Raw genomic sequence first — 19,525 nt, forward strand, 5'->3', positions numbered from 1 at the left:
GGGAGGGGTCTCACTGTAGTTCTGCCACTTATTGGGCCCCTGCTCAGAGAATGGCTGCCCAACTGAGCCACAGTTTGAGGTTTATGGCAACCCCTAGCTGAAAGCCCACTCCTGGGTCCCCTGATTACAGCTGGCTTCCCCACTCTGACATCTGGTACTCTGCCACATTGAGGCACCCCCATTCTTTCTGTGACCATGGGGATCCTGAGACTACACTGTCCCACCTAGGATTCTGTCCTATTTCACCACCTGAGCACCTTTGAGGCAGGGATGCCCTCACTGGAGCAGACTTGTAAAAGTTGTGATTTTGTATTCTACTGCTATATCACTTTCTGGTAGCTGGCTGAGAGGCGCTCCCATTCCCTGAGGTTTCTCTTTCCATATCAATTCGGATTCACTTTTCTGCACCTCCTACCTTGCAGAAAGTGGTCATTTTTCTATTTGTAGGACTGCAACAGTTCTTTTCTGAGATCTCTGGTTGAGTTCACAGGTATTCAGAATGATTTGATAGCTATTTAGCTGAATTCTCAGGACCAGACAAAACTAAGATCACCCTACTCCTCTGCCATCTTCCTCCCTCCTCCTCTATACTATTTTCTACAGTGGCTGCACCAATTTACATTTCCATCAACAAAGCACGAGGGTTCCCTTTTCTCCACATCCTTGCCAACACTTGCTATTTCTTGTCTTTTTGATAGTGTCCATTCTGACAAGTGTGAATTGATACCTCATCATGGCTTTGATTAGCATTTCCCTGAATAGTGACATTGAGCATCTTTTCATGTGTCTGTTGACTCTATGTTTTCCTTGGAAAAAATGTTTATTCAGGTCTCTGCCCATTTTTGGATTGTTTGATTTCTTGGTGTTATGTAAGTTCTTTCTAAATTTGCATATTAACCCCTTGTTGGATATATAAATTGCAAATGTCTTTTCCCATTTGGTGGATTGCCTTTTAGTTTACTTGATCGTTTCCCTGGCTGGGCATAAGCTTTTTGTGTGTGTATATGTGTGTATAGTCCCAGTAGTCCCACGTAGACAAATGTTGTTAAGGCTGATGTCTAAGAAATTACTGGCTCTATTTTCTTTTAGTAGTTATATAGTTTCAGGTCTCACATTTAGGTCTTTCTTTAAGTTTATTTTTGTCTATGATATAACAAGTGGTCCAGTTCATTCTTTTGGATATAGCTGTTCAGTTTTCCCAGTACCGTTTGTTGAAGAGACTGTCTTTTCCCCATTTATCATAGATTGATTTACCATATAAGTGAGAGCTTAGGGATCCCTGGGTGGCGCGGCGGTTTGGCGCCTGCCTTTGGCCCAGGGCGCGATCCTGGAGACCCGGGATCGAGTCCCACGTCGGGCTCCCAGTGCATGGAGCCTGCTTCTCCCTCTGCCTGTCTCTTTGCCTCTCTCTCTCTCTCTCTCTCTCTCTCTCTGTGTGACTATCATAAATAAATAAAAAATTAAAAAAAAAGAGAGCTTATTTTTATGCCAGTACTGTACTGTTTAGATTATTATAGCGTTGTAGTATAGTTTGAAATCTGGAATTTTGCCACCCCCAGCTTTGGTCTTTTGCAGTTCCATATGAATTTTAGGATGATTAGTTCTAGTATTGTGAAAGCTACTATTGGTATTTTGATAGGGATTGCATTGAAACTGTAGATTGCTTTGGGTAATATGGTCATTTTAACAATATTGATTTATCCAATCCATGGGCATGGGATATCTTTCCATTTGTTTGTGTCATCTTCAATTTCTTTTATCAGTGTTTTAGTTTTCAGGGTACTCATCTTTCACATCCTGCTAAATTTATTCTTGGGCATCGTATTTTTTGTAGTGCAGTTGTAAATGGAATTGTTTTCTTAATTTCATTGCTACTTCATTATTAGTATATAGAAATAGAGATTTCTATATGTTATTTTTGTATTCTACAACTTCACTGAATTCATTCTAATTTTTTTTTTGGATTCTTTAGGATATTATATGTGTAGTATCATTTTATCTGCAAATCACGACCATTTCACTTCTTCCTTACCAATTTTGATGCCTTTTATTTCTTGTCTGATTGCTACAGCTAGTACTTTCAGAATTATATTGAATAAAAGTAAGGTAGAGATCTTTGACTTGTTCCTGATCTTAGAGGAAAAGCTCGCAGTTTTTTACCATTGAGTATGATGGTAGCCATGGGTTTTTCTTATATAGCTTTTATTATTTGAGGTATGGTCCCTCTAAACTCATTTTCTTGAGAGTTTGTATTATGAACAGTTGTTGAATTCTGTCAAATGCCTTTTCAGCATCTGTTGAGATGATCATCTGATTTTTATCCTCTATTTTGTTACAACGGTGTATCATGTTAATTGGCTTTGTGCATATTGAATGATTGTTTGTTCCCAGAATAAATCTCACTTGATTGTGGTGAATGATTCTGTTAATGTATTTTTAAATGAGGTCTCCAAATATTTTGTTGAGAATTTTTCATCCATGTTGATCCGAGATATTGGCCTGTAGTTTTCTTTTTTTTGTGAAGCCTTTGTCTAGTTTTGATATGAGGGTGATGCTGGCTATAGAAAAGGTATTTAGAAGCTTTCCTCTTTTTGGGGGGAGGGGAGTACTTTGTGGAGAATAGGTATTGATTCTTCAAATGTTTGGTAGAATTCACGTGTCAGTCCATTTGGTCCTGGACTTCTCTGTTTGTTGGGAGTTTATTGGTTATCAGTTGTTTTGTTATTAGTAATTGATCTGTTCAGATTTTCATTTTCTTCCTGATTCAGTTTTTAAAGATTGTGTTTTTAGGAATTTACCCATGTTTTTCTAGGTTGTCCAGTTTGTTGGCACGTAATTTTTCCTAGTAGTCTCTTAAAATCCTTTGTATTTCCATGGCATGGGTTGTTACTTATTTCTGATTTTATTTCTTTGGGTCCTCTTTTTCTTTTTCCTTGATGACTCTGCTTAAAGTTACCTATTTGTTTATCTGTTCAAAGAATGAGCTCTTGATTTCATTGATCTTTTCAATTTTTTTAAAAGATTATTTTCAAATTTTTCCATTTATTTCTGTCTGATCTTTGTCATTTTTTTTTCCTTCTCTAACCTTGGGCTTTGTTCATTTTTATTTTTTTAAGACCCTTTATGTGTAAGGTTAGAGTGTTTGAGATTTTTTGTTTCTGAGATAGAATGGTATCCCTATAAATTTCCCTCTTAGAATTGCTTTTGCTATGTCCCAAAGATTTTGGACCATTGTATTTTCAGTTTTCTTAATGTATTTTTTGATTTTCTGTTTGTTGTTGTTGACCCATTGGTTGTTTAGCCTCCATGTATTTGTGAATTTTTTCTTCCTTCTTTCTTTTTTTTTTTTTTTTTTAAAGATTTTATTTATTTATTAGCAACACAGAGAGAGAGAGAGAGGCAGAGAGACACAGGCAGAAGGAGAAGCAGGCTCCATGCAGGGAGCCTGACGTGGGACTCGATCCTGGGTCTTCAGGATCACACCCTGGGCTGCAGGCGGCGCCAAACCGCTGCGCCACCGGGGCTGCCCTTTTTTCTTCTGTTCTCCTCTCTTCTCTCCTCTCTCCTCTCTCCTCCTCTCATCTCTCTCCTCCTCTCTCCTCTCTTCTCTTCTCTCCTCTCTTCTCTTCTCTCCTCTCTTCTCTCTTCTCCTCTCTTCTCTCTTATCCTCTCCCCTCTCCCCTTTCTCCTCTCCTTTCCTTTTCTTCCTGGTAATTGATTGCTAGTTTCATACTGTGGTGGTTGGAAAAGATGAATGATATTTCAATCTTGTTCATTCTTAAAAATGTTCCATGTGGGGGCAGCCCAGGTAGCTCAGCGGTTTAGTGCCGCCTTCATCCCAGGGCGTGATCCTGGAGACCCGGGATCGAGTCCCCCACCTCAGGCTCCCTGCATGGAGCCTGCTTCTCCCTCTGCCTGTGTCTCTGCCTCTCTCTCTCTCTGTCTCTGACTATCTTTTATGATAGTCACAGAGAGACTATCATAAAAAAAAAAAAAAAAAAAGCTGTGTTACCTACTTTTATATTCTGGTTTCTTTCATTTTATCCCCCCCCTCAAACTTTTGAGTTTATAGTTTAATACATATATTTTATTACATTTCTTTCATTTGTGATATTGTAATTAAGTCCATTATAGAGAACATAGTCAAATAGCCACATCTAACTGCAGGGGAAGGCTGGGAAATGTAGCCATTTGCCCATCATTTGTGGTACAGTAATAGAAATGGAAGTTGGATTTTAGATGGATACTTAGCAGTCTCTGCTACACTCTTAATGCTTTAAAAATAAAAGCAAGTAATATGTATATAGGAAAACTTTAATTACAGAAACATGTAAAATGAAATGTACATCTTTTTCTTTCTCCTTTCTTCATATCAGCCTTCTTTCCCAGATGTAAACGCCATTAAGTTTTGTGTTTTTCCAAAAAAAAATTATTACATTCCAAATAATATATCCATATACTTAACTTCTAACTCAAAAAATTGTATTATATACGCTTTCACATTTTGCTCTTTTTCACTTTCTTTCCCTACCTGGTAATACAGATTTACTTCATTTATTGTAATGATGGTATAGTATTTGTTTTATGGATGGAACATTGCCCTGCTGATAGGCATTTAGATCCTCTAAGTTTTGCTTTTACAAGCAGTGCTGCAATAAACATCTGTGTGTATATTAGTATATTTTTGTGAGTATATCCAGTGGATTGGAGCCCAGCAATGGAATTTGGTCAATCAATATGAATATTTAAAATTTTTGAAAAAAAGTTTTCTGGATAGTCAAGCTTCTAAGTCCAGAACTCCACATATCCTCCAAAAACTGTATAGGTCAATAAGAACAACAATTAAAATTGTCATTTTCTTGGCTTCAGTTTCTAGTAGGTCTGTTTCTTGCATTCCTACTTACAAGTCTCTGTGGAGAATTGGAGTGTTGAGAAATTGCACAGATAAAAGAGAAAGGAATTTGGTAGAATTGCTTTCAGGAAGAGGAAGTCGCCGTTAAGTGAAAATAGTGGAAAAGAGTCCTTTTGAGTCACAGCAGTGACTTCAGGGAAGGGACTTAAACATATAGAAATCAAGAAAGCAGTCATGGAACGGCATTGCTTCTGGGGAAGACCTATTAGAAGGGAGATCATCTTTGAAAATTGTGAAGTGAAGGAAAAATGAAGCAAGGTAGCTTGATATGTCTACAAGATAAAAACAATAAATTTTGAAGGTGGTATTACCCCTTTGCTTGTCCTTTCCAAAAATCAAGATGTGCATTAACTAAATGGCACTTTGCTGTACCGACAGACAACGGGAGCTCTTGAGCTGGGAGTCATGTTTGTCATCTCACTGCCAACTTGGAGCACAAAATGCACAGATACAAGTCGTTTATATAAAGCTTATTAAAATAAAAAGTAAGAATAAAAAACTTCAATTGAGAAAACACCCTTTGCTATAAAGTCAGTCATGAAGTAGATGATCATACTGCAGTCTGAATTCAGTACCTTCAAGTAAGTATTTGAGGTTATACAAATCAGAAATTTAGAAACTCATGACAAAAGCACATGAAATAGAAGTAAAGTTAGAGCTGATTGAATTAAAATAGGGGGGTAAAATTGTTTATCAGAAATGAAGATAGAAGATGTTTTAAGGAGAATTCACTTGAATGAAATTTAATAAGGAACATTGAAGAAAAGTGAGAAAACCAGGAAATTTAAGATAAAAGGGTAAAAAAATGACTTAAGTAGATAAGCAAAGAGTGAATTTACATGTAATTGGAGTGTCTGAAGAAGAAAAACCAAACTTGTATTAATATTTAAAACTGTGTTCTAAAAAAACACATATAAAATAAGACCTAGAGTTAAATAATGAAAAAGCCATTTCCCAGAACACCTGGGAAGATTAACCTAGAATGATCAAAGCTGAGTAAATATTGACTCTTAGATTTTTAAAATAAAAAAAATCTATTTGATTTTTAAATGACTATTAGATTTTTAAAATAAAATCTTCAGGACTTGGAGGCAAAAACTTCCTATAATTTACAAAGATGAGAGACTGAATAGCATCAAATTTCTCAAAAGTAACACATAAAACAGGGCAACAATGGAAAAGTACTTTCAGGAGACTCGAGATTATGAGACTAAGGATTTTATATCTGGCCAAGCTGATGTATTAAGTATTATACTAAAGAAAACCAGTATTAAGTGTTAATACTTAAGTATTAATTAGGTATTCAGACTAAAGAAAACCAGTTTTAACTATGAGACAACTGAGGGAATACTGTGTTCCCAGGCTTTTTTTTTTTTTTTTTTTGAGGAATCTTCTAGCAGATGAACAAGAAAGAGATGACTAGAGAAATTTCAATGAAAGGATTGATGGTGCTTATTTAATAATAATTCGAAGACTAAAACAGAGCTGGAAATGAGGGTGGAAGACCCTGTATAAATGCTATGTTTTTAGTTGCAGAAAAAATGCAACTGAAAAAATGGGAGGAGAAGGAAGAGAAAGAGTAGTAGAATAAGTTCACTGGTGTGAGTCAACAGATATTATTACAAATAGTTTTATTAACCCAGTTAATAAAACGGCAAATAAATAGATGAAGGCCTATTAAATAGGTATAATTATAAAAGTACACACTAGATAAAAATAGAAACTTAGTAAATAACAACATAAACACACAAACAGTAAAATAACATGGTTCACAAGGAGTAATTATAAAGAGTAAAAAACCAAATGTCTTTTATGTGAATAAATATGAATGGCTTAGCTTATTAAACTCCCGTTATCTCCTTTATTAAAAGAAAAAGAGGTTTAATTTGCCTCATAAAGCAAGACCAAGTGCTTTCCGAAGTCATTCAGGAAAGTTAAAAATAAGGGATGGGCAAAAGGTATACCAGAGAATGGAAACAATGTAGTGTTTGTGATCCTAACATCGGATGACATAAAGTATTGATTATGGCAAGTAAAGACATTTTCATTTGCTAAAAGCCACAATTCATAATGATGATAAAAAAAAAAAAAAATCCGTGTCCCTAGGGCACCTGGCTGGCTCAGTCAGTTAAGCATCTGCCTTCGGCTCAGGCCATGATCTCAGGGTCCTGGGATCGACCCCCACATCAAGCTCTCTGCTTACGGGGAGTCTGCTTCTCTCTCACCACCCTGCTTGTGCTCTCTCTCAAGTAAATAAATCTTTTTTTTTTTTTTTTTTAAGATTTTATTTATTTATTCATGAGAGGCACACAGAAAGAGGCAGAGAGAAAAGCAGGCTCCCACACATCCCACAAATATTTAACGTAAACACACAATTAAGACAAGTCAAGGGGATCCCTGGGTGGCGCAGCGGTTTAGCGCCTGCCTTTGGCCCAGGGTGTGATCCTGGAGACCCGGGATGGAGTCCCACATCGGGCTCCCTGCATGGAGCCTGCTTCTCCCTCTGCCTGTGTCTCTGCCTCTCTACATATATATCTATCATGAATAAATAAATAAAATCTTAAAAAAAAAAATGACAAGTCAAATGGCCAAAAAAGAAAAAAAAAAATCTAAGAGATCTCAGTCACACTAATGGGTAGATCTTCTAGATGTATTTCAGACTTTACAACCTTGTACTAGGCATTAAATCATCCCTTCCAGTATGCATGGAACATTTACAAAAAGATGATTACATATTAGGTCAGAAAGAGAGCATTGGTAAATTCCATAAAACAAAAATATCACAAACAACACTGATTGAAGCAATCAATTTATAGCCACAGAAACAAAAGCACTGTTTCATTTGAAAATCTATTCTTGACTGAAAGGAGAAAATATAAGTCCAAATGACAGAACTCTTAAAAAAAAAATTACATATTAAAATCTGCGGAATACTTTCAAAACAATGAGCAAAGGAAAATATATGGCTTTAAGTGCTTAGTAAAAATGGGGATCCCTGGGTGGCGCAGCGGTTTGGCGCCTGCCTTTGGCCCAGGGCGTGATCCTGGAGACCCGGGATCGAATCCCACATCAGGCTCCCCGTGCATGGAGCCTGCTTCTCCCTCTGCCTGTGTCTCTGCCTCTCTCTCTCTCTCTGTGACTATCATGAATAAATAAATAAATAAAAATTAAAAAAAAAAAATAAGTGCTTAGTAAAAATGAAAGAAGGAGAATGAACTAAATTCCCTGCTCAAGAAGCCAGGAGGGAAAAAACAACAAAAACAAAACATTTTGGGCAGCCTGGGTGGCTTAGCGGTTTAGTGCCACCTTCAGCCCAGGGCATGATCCTGGAGACCCAGGATCGAGTCCCACATCAGGCTCCTTGTATGGAGCCTGCTTCTCCCTCTGCCTTTGTCTCTGCCTCTCTCTCTCTGTCTCTATGAATAAATAAATAAAATTAAAAAAATATTTTGAAAGAAATCACAAAGGATTTGAGAAGGATAAAAGCAGGAATTTCATGATTTAGGAAATTTCATATGGATATGAAATTCATATTTCATACAAATATGAAAAGAAGGAATAGCCGTAGAGATATAAACTTAAAAATCATATGAGATAAACTAGATAAATTTGTTTGGAAAACAACATTTTACCAGAAATTGACCCCATTAGAAGTAAAAAGCTTACGTGGACTAAAATCCATTGAAGGAATTACTTCGCAGAGAAAGTGTATGACCCGGATAGTTTCATTTGGGAATTCCATGAAACATTAAAAAACCAGAATCATAGTGCTACACGTATTGTTTAAGAGCATAGACAGTTAAAACAAAACAAAACAAAAAACCCAAAAACCCAAAAAACCAAAACAGAAAACCTTCCTCTCTCCCAATTCTTTTTATGAAGCAAGTATGACACTAATATCTGGATCTGATAAAGACAACTTAAAAAGACTTCAGATCAGTATCACTTATCAGTATTGGCATTACAACACCAAGTAACTGTTAGCTAGTCGACTCCAACACTATATTAAAATTATACACCATGACCAAGTGGGATTTACTGTAGGAATTCAAGGTCCTAGGACATGTAGCAATGTATTTTATTAATAGATAGAAGGGAGAGAAATCATACGATCATTTATATAGATGCTAAGAAAAGCTTTTAAGAAAGTACACCTGTTCCTAATAGGAGCACTCAGGCAAATAGGAATTGATGGGTACTTTAAAAAAGTTTTTTTAAATTTAAATTCTAGTTAATAATCCAGTATCTTAATAAAGAAAAACCTAGTTCCACTAAGATCAGGAACAAGACAAGGAGGCCTACTGTTTACACTATTAATATTTCATTAGAGATACTAGCCAATGCAATTAGACAAGAAGGAGATCAACTAAAGGCAAAAGCCCTGAAAACGAATTTAAACTGTTTGTATCTGATACAGTGTAGTATGAAATGCTAGAGAGTGGTGAAACAAACAATAAGGAATAAGATATAAAATTAACATAGAAACTGTCATAAACACAATAACCCATTATATTATGGTAACAAACAAAGAAGATAAAATATTTAGTAACACCCTATGGGATGAATTTAAAAACTTATGAAAAAAAAGAAAGGAGGTTTGAATAAATGAAGAGGTATTGTCTATTCTGGTTATTGGGTTAATATCATAAAAACTCTTCCTGAGTTAATTTGTAAATTTAAAGCAATCTCAAAAAATTTTTTAAAAGATTTTATTTATTTGACAGAGCACAAGCAGGGGTAGTGGCAGGCAGAGGGACAGGGATGGGGAGAAGCAGGCTCCCGCAGAGCAGGGAGCCTGATGCGGGACTTGATTGCAGGACCTAGGATCATGACCTGAGCCAAAGACTGACACTTAACCAACTGAGCCACCCAGGTGCCCCTCAAAGAAAATTTTTACGATACTGCTAGACAAGTTTATACAAAGGTTCTTAAAGATTAATCTCAAATTGTTTTTAAACTAGCTTGATTTCAAAAGAAGACTAAAGATTCCCTTAAGTTTAAGAAAAATATGTTCATATGGAAAAATAAAAGTGCAAGAATAACTAGCAATGTACTACAAAAGAAAGACTATGCCATATCCTACAATAAAGCATACTATAGTTAAAATAGTGTGGTGCTATTCCACAAACAGACCAGTGGGATAGAATAGAAAAGCTAGAAGTAGATACATGTATATATAGAATATAGGTAACACGGAAAAGGTTTTACCTCAAATTCTAGGGGTGAAGATAACTTTTAATTTATTTACTATTTATTTATTTATGATTTTATTTATTTATTCATGAGAGACACACACACACACAGAGAGGCAGAGACACAGGCAGAGGGAGAAGCAGGCTCCATGCAGGGAGCCCAATGTGGGATTTAATCCCAAGTCTCCAGGATCACGCCCTGGGCTGAAGGCGGTGCTAAACTGCTGAGCTACCCGGGCTGCCCAAAGATAGCTTTTTTTTTTAATAAATGGTGGACAACTGGATAGCTAGCTGGTTAGTACTTTACACAAAAATGAACCACAGTTAGACCAGAGAACTAGATATAGTAAGTAAAATCCATGTAAACACTAAAAGTGTAGATGAATTTCCCTAACTTCAGGGGAAAGTAATGAAGATTTTGGATAGAACTCAAAATCCAGTTTCAGTTTTTAAAAAAATTGGTAAATTTGACTAGGTCAAATGTTTAAAAATCCCATTCTGCATAGCAAAAATTTATAAAGAAAGTCAAAAGCAACAAAGTGGAAGGACATATTTGCAATGTAGATCCCAAATGAGATTAATATCTCTAATATGTTTTTTAAAAACTCTTAAAATTTGAAATAAAGACCAAAATTGATAGAAAAACAAGCAAAACCATGGGTAGCTCACAAAAATATATATAAAATGGACCTTAAACATTTGGAAAGATTTTCAAATGTTTTCATTTGAAAACATTTTCATTGTTTTCATTTTCATTATGTTAGGAATGCAAGATAAATTATACTGAGTCATCATTTCTCATCTATCAGATTGGCAAAAAATACAAAACTTGAAAACATTTTCCATTGGTAAGTCTAGCAAAGCAAACTCTTATAAATTGCTGGGAAGGGCATATGGTAATTTCTAAGACTAAGTGGATATTTACATGTGAACCCAGCAGTCCCCTTTTCAGGTATTCACACTGAAGATACACTTTTCGTCATCCAAAATTATAGACGTACAAGGTTGTGTTACTTGCAGTTGCAAAATATTCTAGGCAACCTGAACTTAAAATAATGTAAGCAAAGCATAGATTACTTGAGTAAACTTTGGTACATCCACACAGTAGAGTACTAGACAGGAAAAAAAGTGGGCATGATGTCTGTGAACTGATAGGGAGTGATTCTTGAGAAAGATTAAGAAACCTGAAGTGCTAAAGAGTACCAGTAGTAGGGTTACTTTCCTTCTTACAAGTGGGAATTAGAAAGGTATACATGTATCTGTTCATTTCTGTAATACACCCATGAGAGAGAAAATGAGATTAATGACAGGGTGGGTGGAATTAGGGTAGAAGGGATGGGGAGTGGTATTAAACTATGTTGAGTTTATATATTAAAAAAAATAAAATAAAATAAAAAAAATCAAGTCTGAGGGAAAACCTTTAAGATGAAATAAAAACAAATGAACCTGCATTTCAAATGAATAACTTTTGAACATGATATTTTGACTATATACCTTTAGTCTAGCAACAAATAGTTGTAAAGCAATACTGAATTTTAGTGTTTTTGTTTTTGCAGTCAAATAGGGGTGTGTGTGTGTGTGTGTGTGTGTGTGTGTGTGTGTGTGTCTATGTGTATGTATCTGTGGTTTTCTTAACTCTGCTCTCTGAAGGAATCTGAGCCTTTTGGAGAAATGGCCGATTCTGGGCTTGGGCCAAGAAAAAATATAAGATGAGCTTGAAAGTAATATAATTCCAGAATGTAATGTAGTACTCAAAGAGCGATGGAGAAACATCAGAGTGGCACAAGAGCCCTCTTGAATGAGCTCTTACTGGCAACTCTGGGGCAATTTAAACATAAAATAATGGTGGTAAAGATTATAATCCATATAATAAAACAAGAATTGCTAAGTTCATACTTGTGAATGATGTAAAGAAATGGGAAAGGCAGAGACTTTTCTGACAGCAGAATGCTAGCTAATGGGGTGAGGGAAGTCTCCATTCAGCAGCTATGGTGACAATAATTGGGTCAGGCAAGAATTATGAATGCTAAAGTAGTGGGTAAAAGTTCGATGAATAGAATTTTTACATACTCTCTAAGTATTTTCCCGTAGTATACTTATTAAAAATGGAAAAATGGTAATTTTACAGGGAAGAAACCTGGCATATATCACCACCATTAATGGCCAAATTGACATCATGTATCTTTTTTTTTTTTTTAAACCACAACACCGGGCTCGAACCCACCATCCTGAGATCAACACCTGAGCTGAGATCAAGAGTTGGACACTTAAGTGACTGAGCCACCCAGGAGCCTCCATTATGTGCCTTTTGATAGGATTTACTGAGAGGGTCACTTCTGTGATACTATGCCAAAAATACCCTGAAATTAAATATAAAGAAACATTAAACCCAAACAAGGCAAATAACTAAATGACCTGTCTGGTCTTCAAAGATGTCATGATCATGAAGAAAGGGACTGTGGGGGGAAATTAAAGGAGGCTAAGAGATGTGACTGCCAAAAGCACATGGTGCTCTTGGGTTAGATTCTAGAACCAGATTTTTGTTGCTATAAAGGGTATTGAATAAATGGCAAAATTTGAATAAGGTTTTATAGTAGTATTAGTTTCCTGATTTTGATAATCTCACTGTAGTTAGAATGCCCTTGTTCTTAGGCGGTATATACTGAGGTACTTAGCAGTAAAGAGGCATCGTTTTTGTAACTTACTCTCAAACAATTTAGGAGAAAAATTGTGTGTATATACATACATATGTAGAAAGAGAATATATATTTAGTCACAGGTATATGGAGAGGAGAGAGAAAGGGGAGGTGGGTACAGAGAGGGAACCATAAAGCATATATAGTAAAATGTTAAATGGAGAATCTGGCTGAAGGATATATACTCCCCCCACCCCCCACTATTCTGGAAATTTTTATGTACGTTTGAAATGATTTAAAAATAAAGTTATGTGAGTAAAAAATATTGGGAAATTCAAATGGAACCTTTAAAAAGGCTGTACTGGTTTATCCTCCCCAGCTGTGTGCAGGAAGATTTTCCCCTCCCGCAGGGTGGTGGTGCTGCCATTCCAGTTGTCCTGCATCCTTGAAGAACCTGTGGTGAGGTGGGGGCTCTCCAGCTCTGTCATTCTGTAATGGAAATGCCTGGAATTCTGTAATATAGTTGTATCTGGTTCCTTATCATTTTGAGCTCTGGTGTAAATTTATCCCTACAGGTTGTTGATGAGCGAGAATTTTTTGAGATCATGCCCAATTATGCCAAGAACATCATTGTTGGTTTTGCAAGAATGAATGGGAGGACTGTTGGAATTGTTGGCAACCAACCTAAGGTGGCTTCAGGTAGGTGGGAGAAGCTCTCACAAACCTTGGGCGGCGGTTGGGGGCGAGGGCTGCCTGGGTTCATGGTGTCTCCCTTCTGCCTTTTCCTCAGATGAGCCCTCCATTGGCCAGAGAAGAAACTCAGATGTTGCTGTAAAAGCTCTTTTCTCTTTTAATGTTTATATCTCAAACAGCTTCTTTTGTACTTTAATTGTTTAAGGGTTTATAGATAACTTTCCTCAAGTTAAGAAGTTCTTTACTTTTTCAGATGTCTGCTTTCTTTCTCCCCCTAGTTAGATTTATGTCTCACACACTAAAACTATGAGCTCCATGAGGGCAGGGGTGTTGATATTTTAGTCATCATTTTATTTCCAGTGTCAGGTACACAGTTGGTGGGTGATGAGTTAACAGGATCTTCCTGTGTCTGTTTCCCACAGCCTTCTGGTGGTATGGCCAGAGCTGAGCCACGGCCAGCCAGGTCATGGGGACTTGGCCATGGCTGTGCTCTGGGTGCTGTTGGAAGTCTGGCATGAGAATGGTAGACACTGCTTTCCTCCTATTTTCCTTCTTAGGTTTATTTGGAATCCCTGTGTAGGAAAATTGTGCCCTCCCTACAGGCCCAGCCTCATCTTTTATTTCTGTCATGGCAATTTTACCTTGTCTTTAGAAAAGCTTTTTTTTTTTTTTTAAACAACATTTTTTATCATGGTAAAAAATATATGTACATATAATGTAAAGTTTGCTGTTTTAACAACTTTTTAAAAGTATATAATGTAGTGGCATTAATTACATTCACACTGTGCAGTCCTTACCACTGTATTCTAGAAATTCTTCAAGTAGAAAAAGACTCCCTTTCTACCTAACCCTTAGACCTTGATGATCTAAATCTACTCTCTACAAATTTACCCATTCTAGATATCCCTTGAAAGTGGAATCATGTAGTAGTAGTCTTTTTGTGTCAAATTTATTTTACTTAGCATAATGTTTTCAAGGTTCATCTATGTTGTAGCATGTAACAGAACTTTATAACTTTTTATGGCTAAGTGATATTCCATTGTAGGTATATGCCACATTTTGTTTAACCATTCTTTTTTTTTTTTAAGTTTTTTTTTATTTATTTGTGATAGTCATACAGAGAGAGAGAGAGAGAGGCAGAGACACAGGCAGAGGGAGAAGCAGGCTCCATGCACCGAGAGCCCGACGTGGGATTCGATCCCGGGTCTCCAGGATCGCGCCCTGGGCCAAAGGCAGGCGCCAAACCGCTGCGCCACCCAGGGATCCCCTCTTTTTTTTTTTTTTTTATAATTTATTTTTTATTGGTGTTCAATTTACCAACATACAGAATAACACCCAGTGCTCATCCCGTCAAGTGCCCCCTCTCAGTGCCCATCACTCATTCACCCCCATCCCTGCCCTCCTCCCCTTCCACCACCCCTAGTTCGTTTCCTAGAGTTAGGAGTCTTTATGTTCTGTCTCCCTTTCTGATATTTCCTACCCATTTCTTCTCCCTTCCCTTCTATTCCCTTTCACTATTATTTATATTCCCCAAATGAATGAGAACATATAATGTTTGTCCTTCTCTGATTGACTTACTTCACTGAGCATAATACCCTCCAGATCCATCCACATTGAAGCAAAAGGTGGGTATTTGTTGTTTCCAATGGCTGAGTAATATTCCATTGTATACATAAACCACATCTTCTTTATCCATTCATCTTTCGATGGACACTGAGGCTCAATGTCACAGTTTGGCTATTGTGGACATTGCTGCTAGAAACATCGGGGTGCAGGTGTCCCGGCATTTCATTGCATCTGTATCTATGGGGTAAATCCCCAACAGTGCAATTGCTGGGTCATAGGGCAGGTCTATTTTTAACTCTTTGAGGAACCTCCACACAGTTTTCCAGAGTGGCTGCACCAGTTCACATTCCCACCAACAGTGTATGAGGGTTCCCTTTTCTCCACATCCTCTCCAACATTTGTTGTTTCCTGCCTTGTTAATTTTCCCCATTCTCACTGGGTGAGGTGGTGTCTCATTGTGGTTTTGATTTGTATTTTCCTGATGGCAAGTGATGCAGAGCATTTTCTCATGTGCATGTTGGCCATGTCTATGTCTTCCTCTGTGAGAGTTCTCTTCATGTCTTTTGCCCATTTCATGATTGGATTGTTTGTTTCTTTGGTGTTGAGTTTAAGAAGTTCTTTATAGATCTTGGAAACTAGCCCTTTATCTGATATGTCATTTGCAAATATCTTCTCCCATTCTGTAGGTTGTCTTTGAGTTTTGTTGACTGTATCCTTTGCTGTGCAAAAGCTTCTTATCTTGATGAAGTCCCAATAGTTCATTTTTGCTTTTGTTTCTTTTGCCTTTGTGGATGTATCTTTCAAGAAGTTACTGTGGCCAAGTTCAAAAAGGGTATTGCCTGTGTTCTCCTCTAGGATTTTGATGGAATCTTGTCTCACATTTAGATCTTTCATCCATTTTGAATTTATCTTTGTGTGTGGTGAAAGAGAGTGGTCTAGTTTCATTCTTCTGCATGTGGATGTCCAATTTTCCCAGCACCATTTATTGAAGAGACTGTCTTTCTTCCAATGGATAGTCTTTCCTCCTTTATCAAATATTAGTTGCCCATAAAGTTCAGGGTCCACTTCTGGGTTCTCTATTCTGTTCCATTGATCTATGTGTCTGTTTTTGTGCCAGTACCACACTGTCTTGATGACCACAGCTTTGTAGTACAAGCTGAAATCTGGCATTGTGATGCCCCCAGATATGGTTTTCTTTTTTAAAATTCCCCTGGCTATTCGGGGTCTTTTCTGATTCCACACAAATCTTAAAATAATTTGTTCTAACTCTCTGAAGAAAGTCCATGGTATTTTGATAGGGATTGCATTAAACGTGTAAATTGCCCTGGGTAACATTGACATTTTCACAATATTAATTCTGCCAATCCATGAGCATGGAATAATTTTCCATCTCTTTGTGTCTTCCTCAATTTCTTTCAGAAGTGTTCTATAGTTTTGAGGGTATAGATCCTTTACCTCTTTGGTTAGGTTTATTCCTAGGTATCTTATGCTTTTGGGTGCAGTTGTAAATGGGATTGACTGCTTAATTTCTCTTTCTTCATCCTCATTGTTAGTGTATAGAAATGCCATTGATTTCTGGGCATTGATTTTGTATCCTGCCACGCTGCCAAATTGCTGTATGAGTTCTAGCAATCTTGGGGTGGAGGCTTTTGGGTTTTCTATGTGGAATATCATGTCATCGGCGAAGAGGGAGAGTTTGACTTCTTCTTTGCCAATTTGAATGCCTTTAATGTCTTTTTGTTGTCTGATTGCTGAGGCTAGGACTTCCAGTACTATGTTGAATAGCAGTGGTGACAGTGGACATCCCTGTCTTGTTCCTGATGTTAGGGGAAAGGCTCCCAGTGCTTCCCCACTGAGAATGATATTTGCTGTGGGCTTTTCGTAGATGGCTTTTAAGATGTCGAGGAATGTTCCCTGTATCCCTACACTCTGAAGAGTTTTGATCAGGAATGGATGCTGTATTTTGTCAAATGCTTTCTCTGCATCTAATGAGAGGATCATATGGTTCTTGGTTTTTCTCTTGCTGATATGATGAATCACATTGCTTGTTTTACGAGTGTTGAACCAGCCTTGTGTCCCGGGAATAAATCCTACTTGGTCGTGGTGAATAATTTTCTTAATGTACTGTTGGATCCTATTGGCTAGTATGTTGTTGAGAATTTTTGCATCCATGTTCATCAGGGATATTGGTCTGTAATTCTCCTTTTTGGTGGGGTCTTTGTCTGGTTTTGGAATTAAGGTGATGCTGGCCTCATAGAACAAATTTGGAAGTACTCCATCTCTTTCTATCTTTCCAAACAGCTTTAGGAGAATAGGTATGGTTTCTTCTTTAAACGTTTTTTTTTTTTTTTTTTTTTTTTTTCTTTAAACGTTTGATCGAATTTCCCTGGGAAGCCATTTGGCCCTGGACTTTTGTGTCTTGGGAGGTTTTTGATGACTGCTTCAATTTCCTCCCTGGTTATTGGTCTGTTCAGGTTTTCTATTTCTTCCTGTTCCAGTTTTGGTAGTTTGTGGCTTTCCAGGAAAGCTTCCATTTCTTCTAGATTGCCTAATTTATTGGCATATAGCTGTTCATAATATGTTTTTAAAATCGTTTGTATTTCCTTGGTGTTGGTAGTGATCTCTCCTTTCTCATTCATGATTTTATTAATTTGAGTCTTCTCTCTCTTCTTTTTAATAAGGCTGGCTAATGGTTTATCTATCTTATTAATTCTTTCAAAGAACCAACTCCTGGTTTTGTTGATCTGTTCCACAGTTCTTCTGGTCTCGATTTTGTTGAGTTCTGCTCGAATCTTAATTAACTCTCTTCTTCTGCTGGGTGTAGGATCTGTCTGCTGTTTTTTCTCTAGCTCCTTTAGGTGTAAGGTTAGCTTTTGTATTTGAGTTCTTTCCAGTTTTTGAATGGATGCTTGTATTGCGATGTATTTCCCCCTCAGGACTGCTTTTGCTGCATCCCAAAGATTTTGAATGGTTGTATCTTCATTCTCATTAGTTTCCATGAATCTTTTTAATTCTTCCTTAATTTCCTGGTTGACCCTTTCATCTTTTAGCAGGATGGTCCTTAACCTCCACGTGTTTGAAGTCCTTCCAAACTTCTTGTTGTGATTTAGTTCTAATTTCAAGGCATTATGGTCTGAGAATATGCAGGGGACGATCCCAATCTTTTGGTATTGGTTCAGACCCGATTTGTGACCCAGTATGTGGTCTATTCTGGAGAAAGTTCCATGTGCACTTGAGAAGAATGTGTATTCAGTTGAGTTTGGATGTAAAGTTCTGTAGATATCTGTGAAATCCATCTGGTCCAGAGTATCATTTAATGCTCTCGTTTCTTTGGAGATGTTGTGCTTAGAAGACCTATCGAGTTAGAAAGAGCTACATTGAAGTCATCAAGTATACGTGTATTATTATCTAAGTATTTCTTCATTTTGGTTATTAATTAATTTAAATATTTGGGAGCTCCCACATTCGGGGCATATATATTGAGGATTGTTAAGTTCTTTTGTAGGATAGATCCTTTAAGTATGATATAGTTTCCCTCTTCATCACTCACTACAGTCTTCGGGGTAAATTTTAGTTTATTTGATATAAGGATGGCTACCCCTGCTTTCTTTTGAGGACCATTCGAATGGTAAATGGTTCTCCAACCTTTTATTTTCAGGTTGTAGGTATCCTTATGTCTAAAATGAGTCTCTTGTAGACAGCAAATAGATGGGTCCTGCTTTTTTATCCAGTCTGAAACCCTGCGCCTTTTGATGGGGTCATTAAGCCCGTTCACGTTCAGAGTTATTATCGACAGATATGAGTTAGTGTCATCATGATATCTATTCAGTCCTTGTTTTTGTGGACTGTTTCACTGAACTTCTTCTTAAAGGGGAATTTTAAGAGTCCCCCTTAAAATTTCTTGTAGAGCTGGTTTGGAGGTCACATATTCTTTCAGTTCCTGCCTGTCTTGGAAGCTCTTTATCTCTCCTTCCATTTTGAATGAGAGCCTTGCTGGATGAAGTATTCTTGGTTGCATGTTCTTCTCATTTAGGACCCTGAATATATCCTGCCAGCCCTTTCTGGCCTGCCAGGTCGCTGTGGAGAGGTCTGCTGTTACCCTAATGCTCCTCCCCATAAAGGTCAGGGATTTCTTGTCTCTTGCTGCTTTAAGGATCTTCTCTTTATCTTTGGAATTTGCAAGCTTCACTATTAAATGTCGAGGTGTTGGACAGTTTTTATTGATTTTAGGGGGGGATCTCTCTATTTCCTGGATCTGAATGCCTGTTTCCCTTCCCAGATTAGGAAAGTTTTCAGCTATGTTTTGTTCAAATACGTATTCTGGCCCTCTGTCTCTTATCGGCGCCCTCGGGAACCCCAATTAAACGTATGTTTTTCTTCCTCAGGCTGTTATTTCCCTTAATCTTCATGATCTTTTAATTGTCTCTTTTCCTCAGTTTCCCTCTTTGCTATCAACTTGTCTTCTATGTCACTCACTCGTCCTTCCACCTTGTTAACCCTCGTCGTTAGGACTTCTAGTTTGGATT

The 19,525-nt window shown here is 37.3% G+C and overlaps 1 protein-coding gene across 1 annotated transcript in view; it reads left to right on the forward strand.

Annotated features, from left to right (window-relative positions):
• Nucleotides 1-19,525, forward strand: part of PCCB (propionyl-CoA carboxylase subunit beta) — a 92,535-nt gene that overhangs the window by 57,474 nt on the left and 15,536 nt on the right. Inside the window, exon 10 of the mRNA XM_025448943.3 lies at nucleotides 13,316-13,439. Within this exon, the coding sequence (XP_025304728.2) occupies nucleotides 13,316-13,439 (124 nt within the window). The remainder of the gene's footprint in view (nucleotides 1-13,315; nucleotides 13,440-19,525) is intronic.

This window comes from Canis lupus, chromosome 23 (assembly GCF_003254725.2).
Source record: "Canis lupus dingo isolate Sandy chromosome 23, ASM325472v2, whole genome shotgun sequence".
Taxonomy (NCBI): Eukaryota; Metazoa; Chordata; class Mammalia; order Carnivora; family Canidae; genus Canis; species Canis lupus.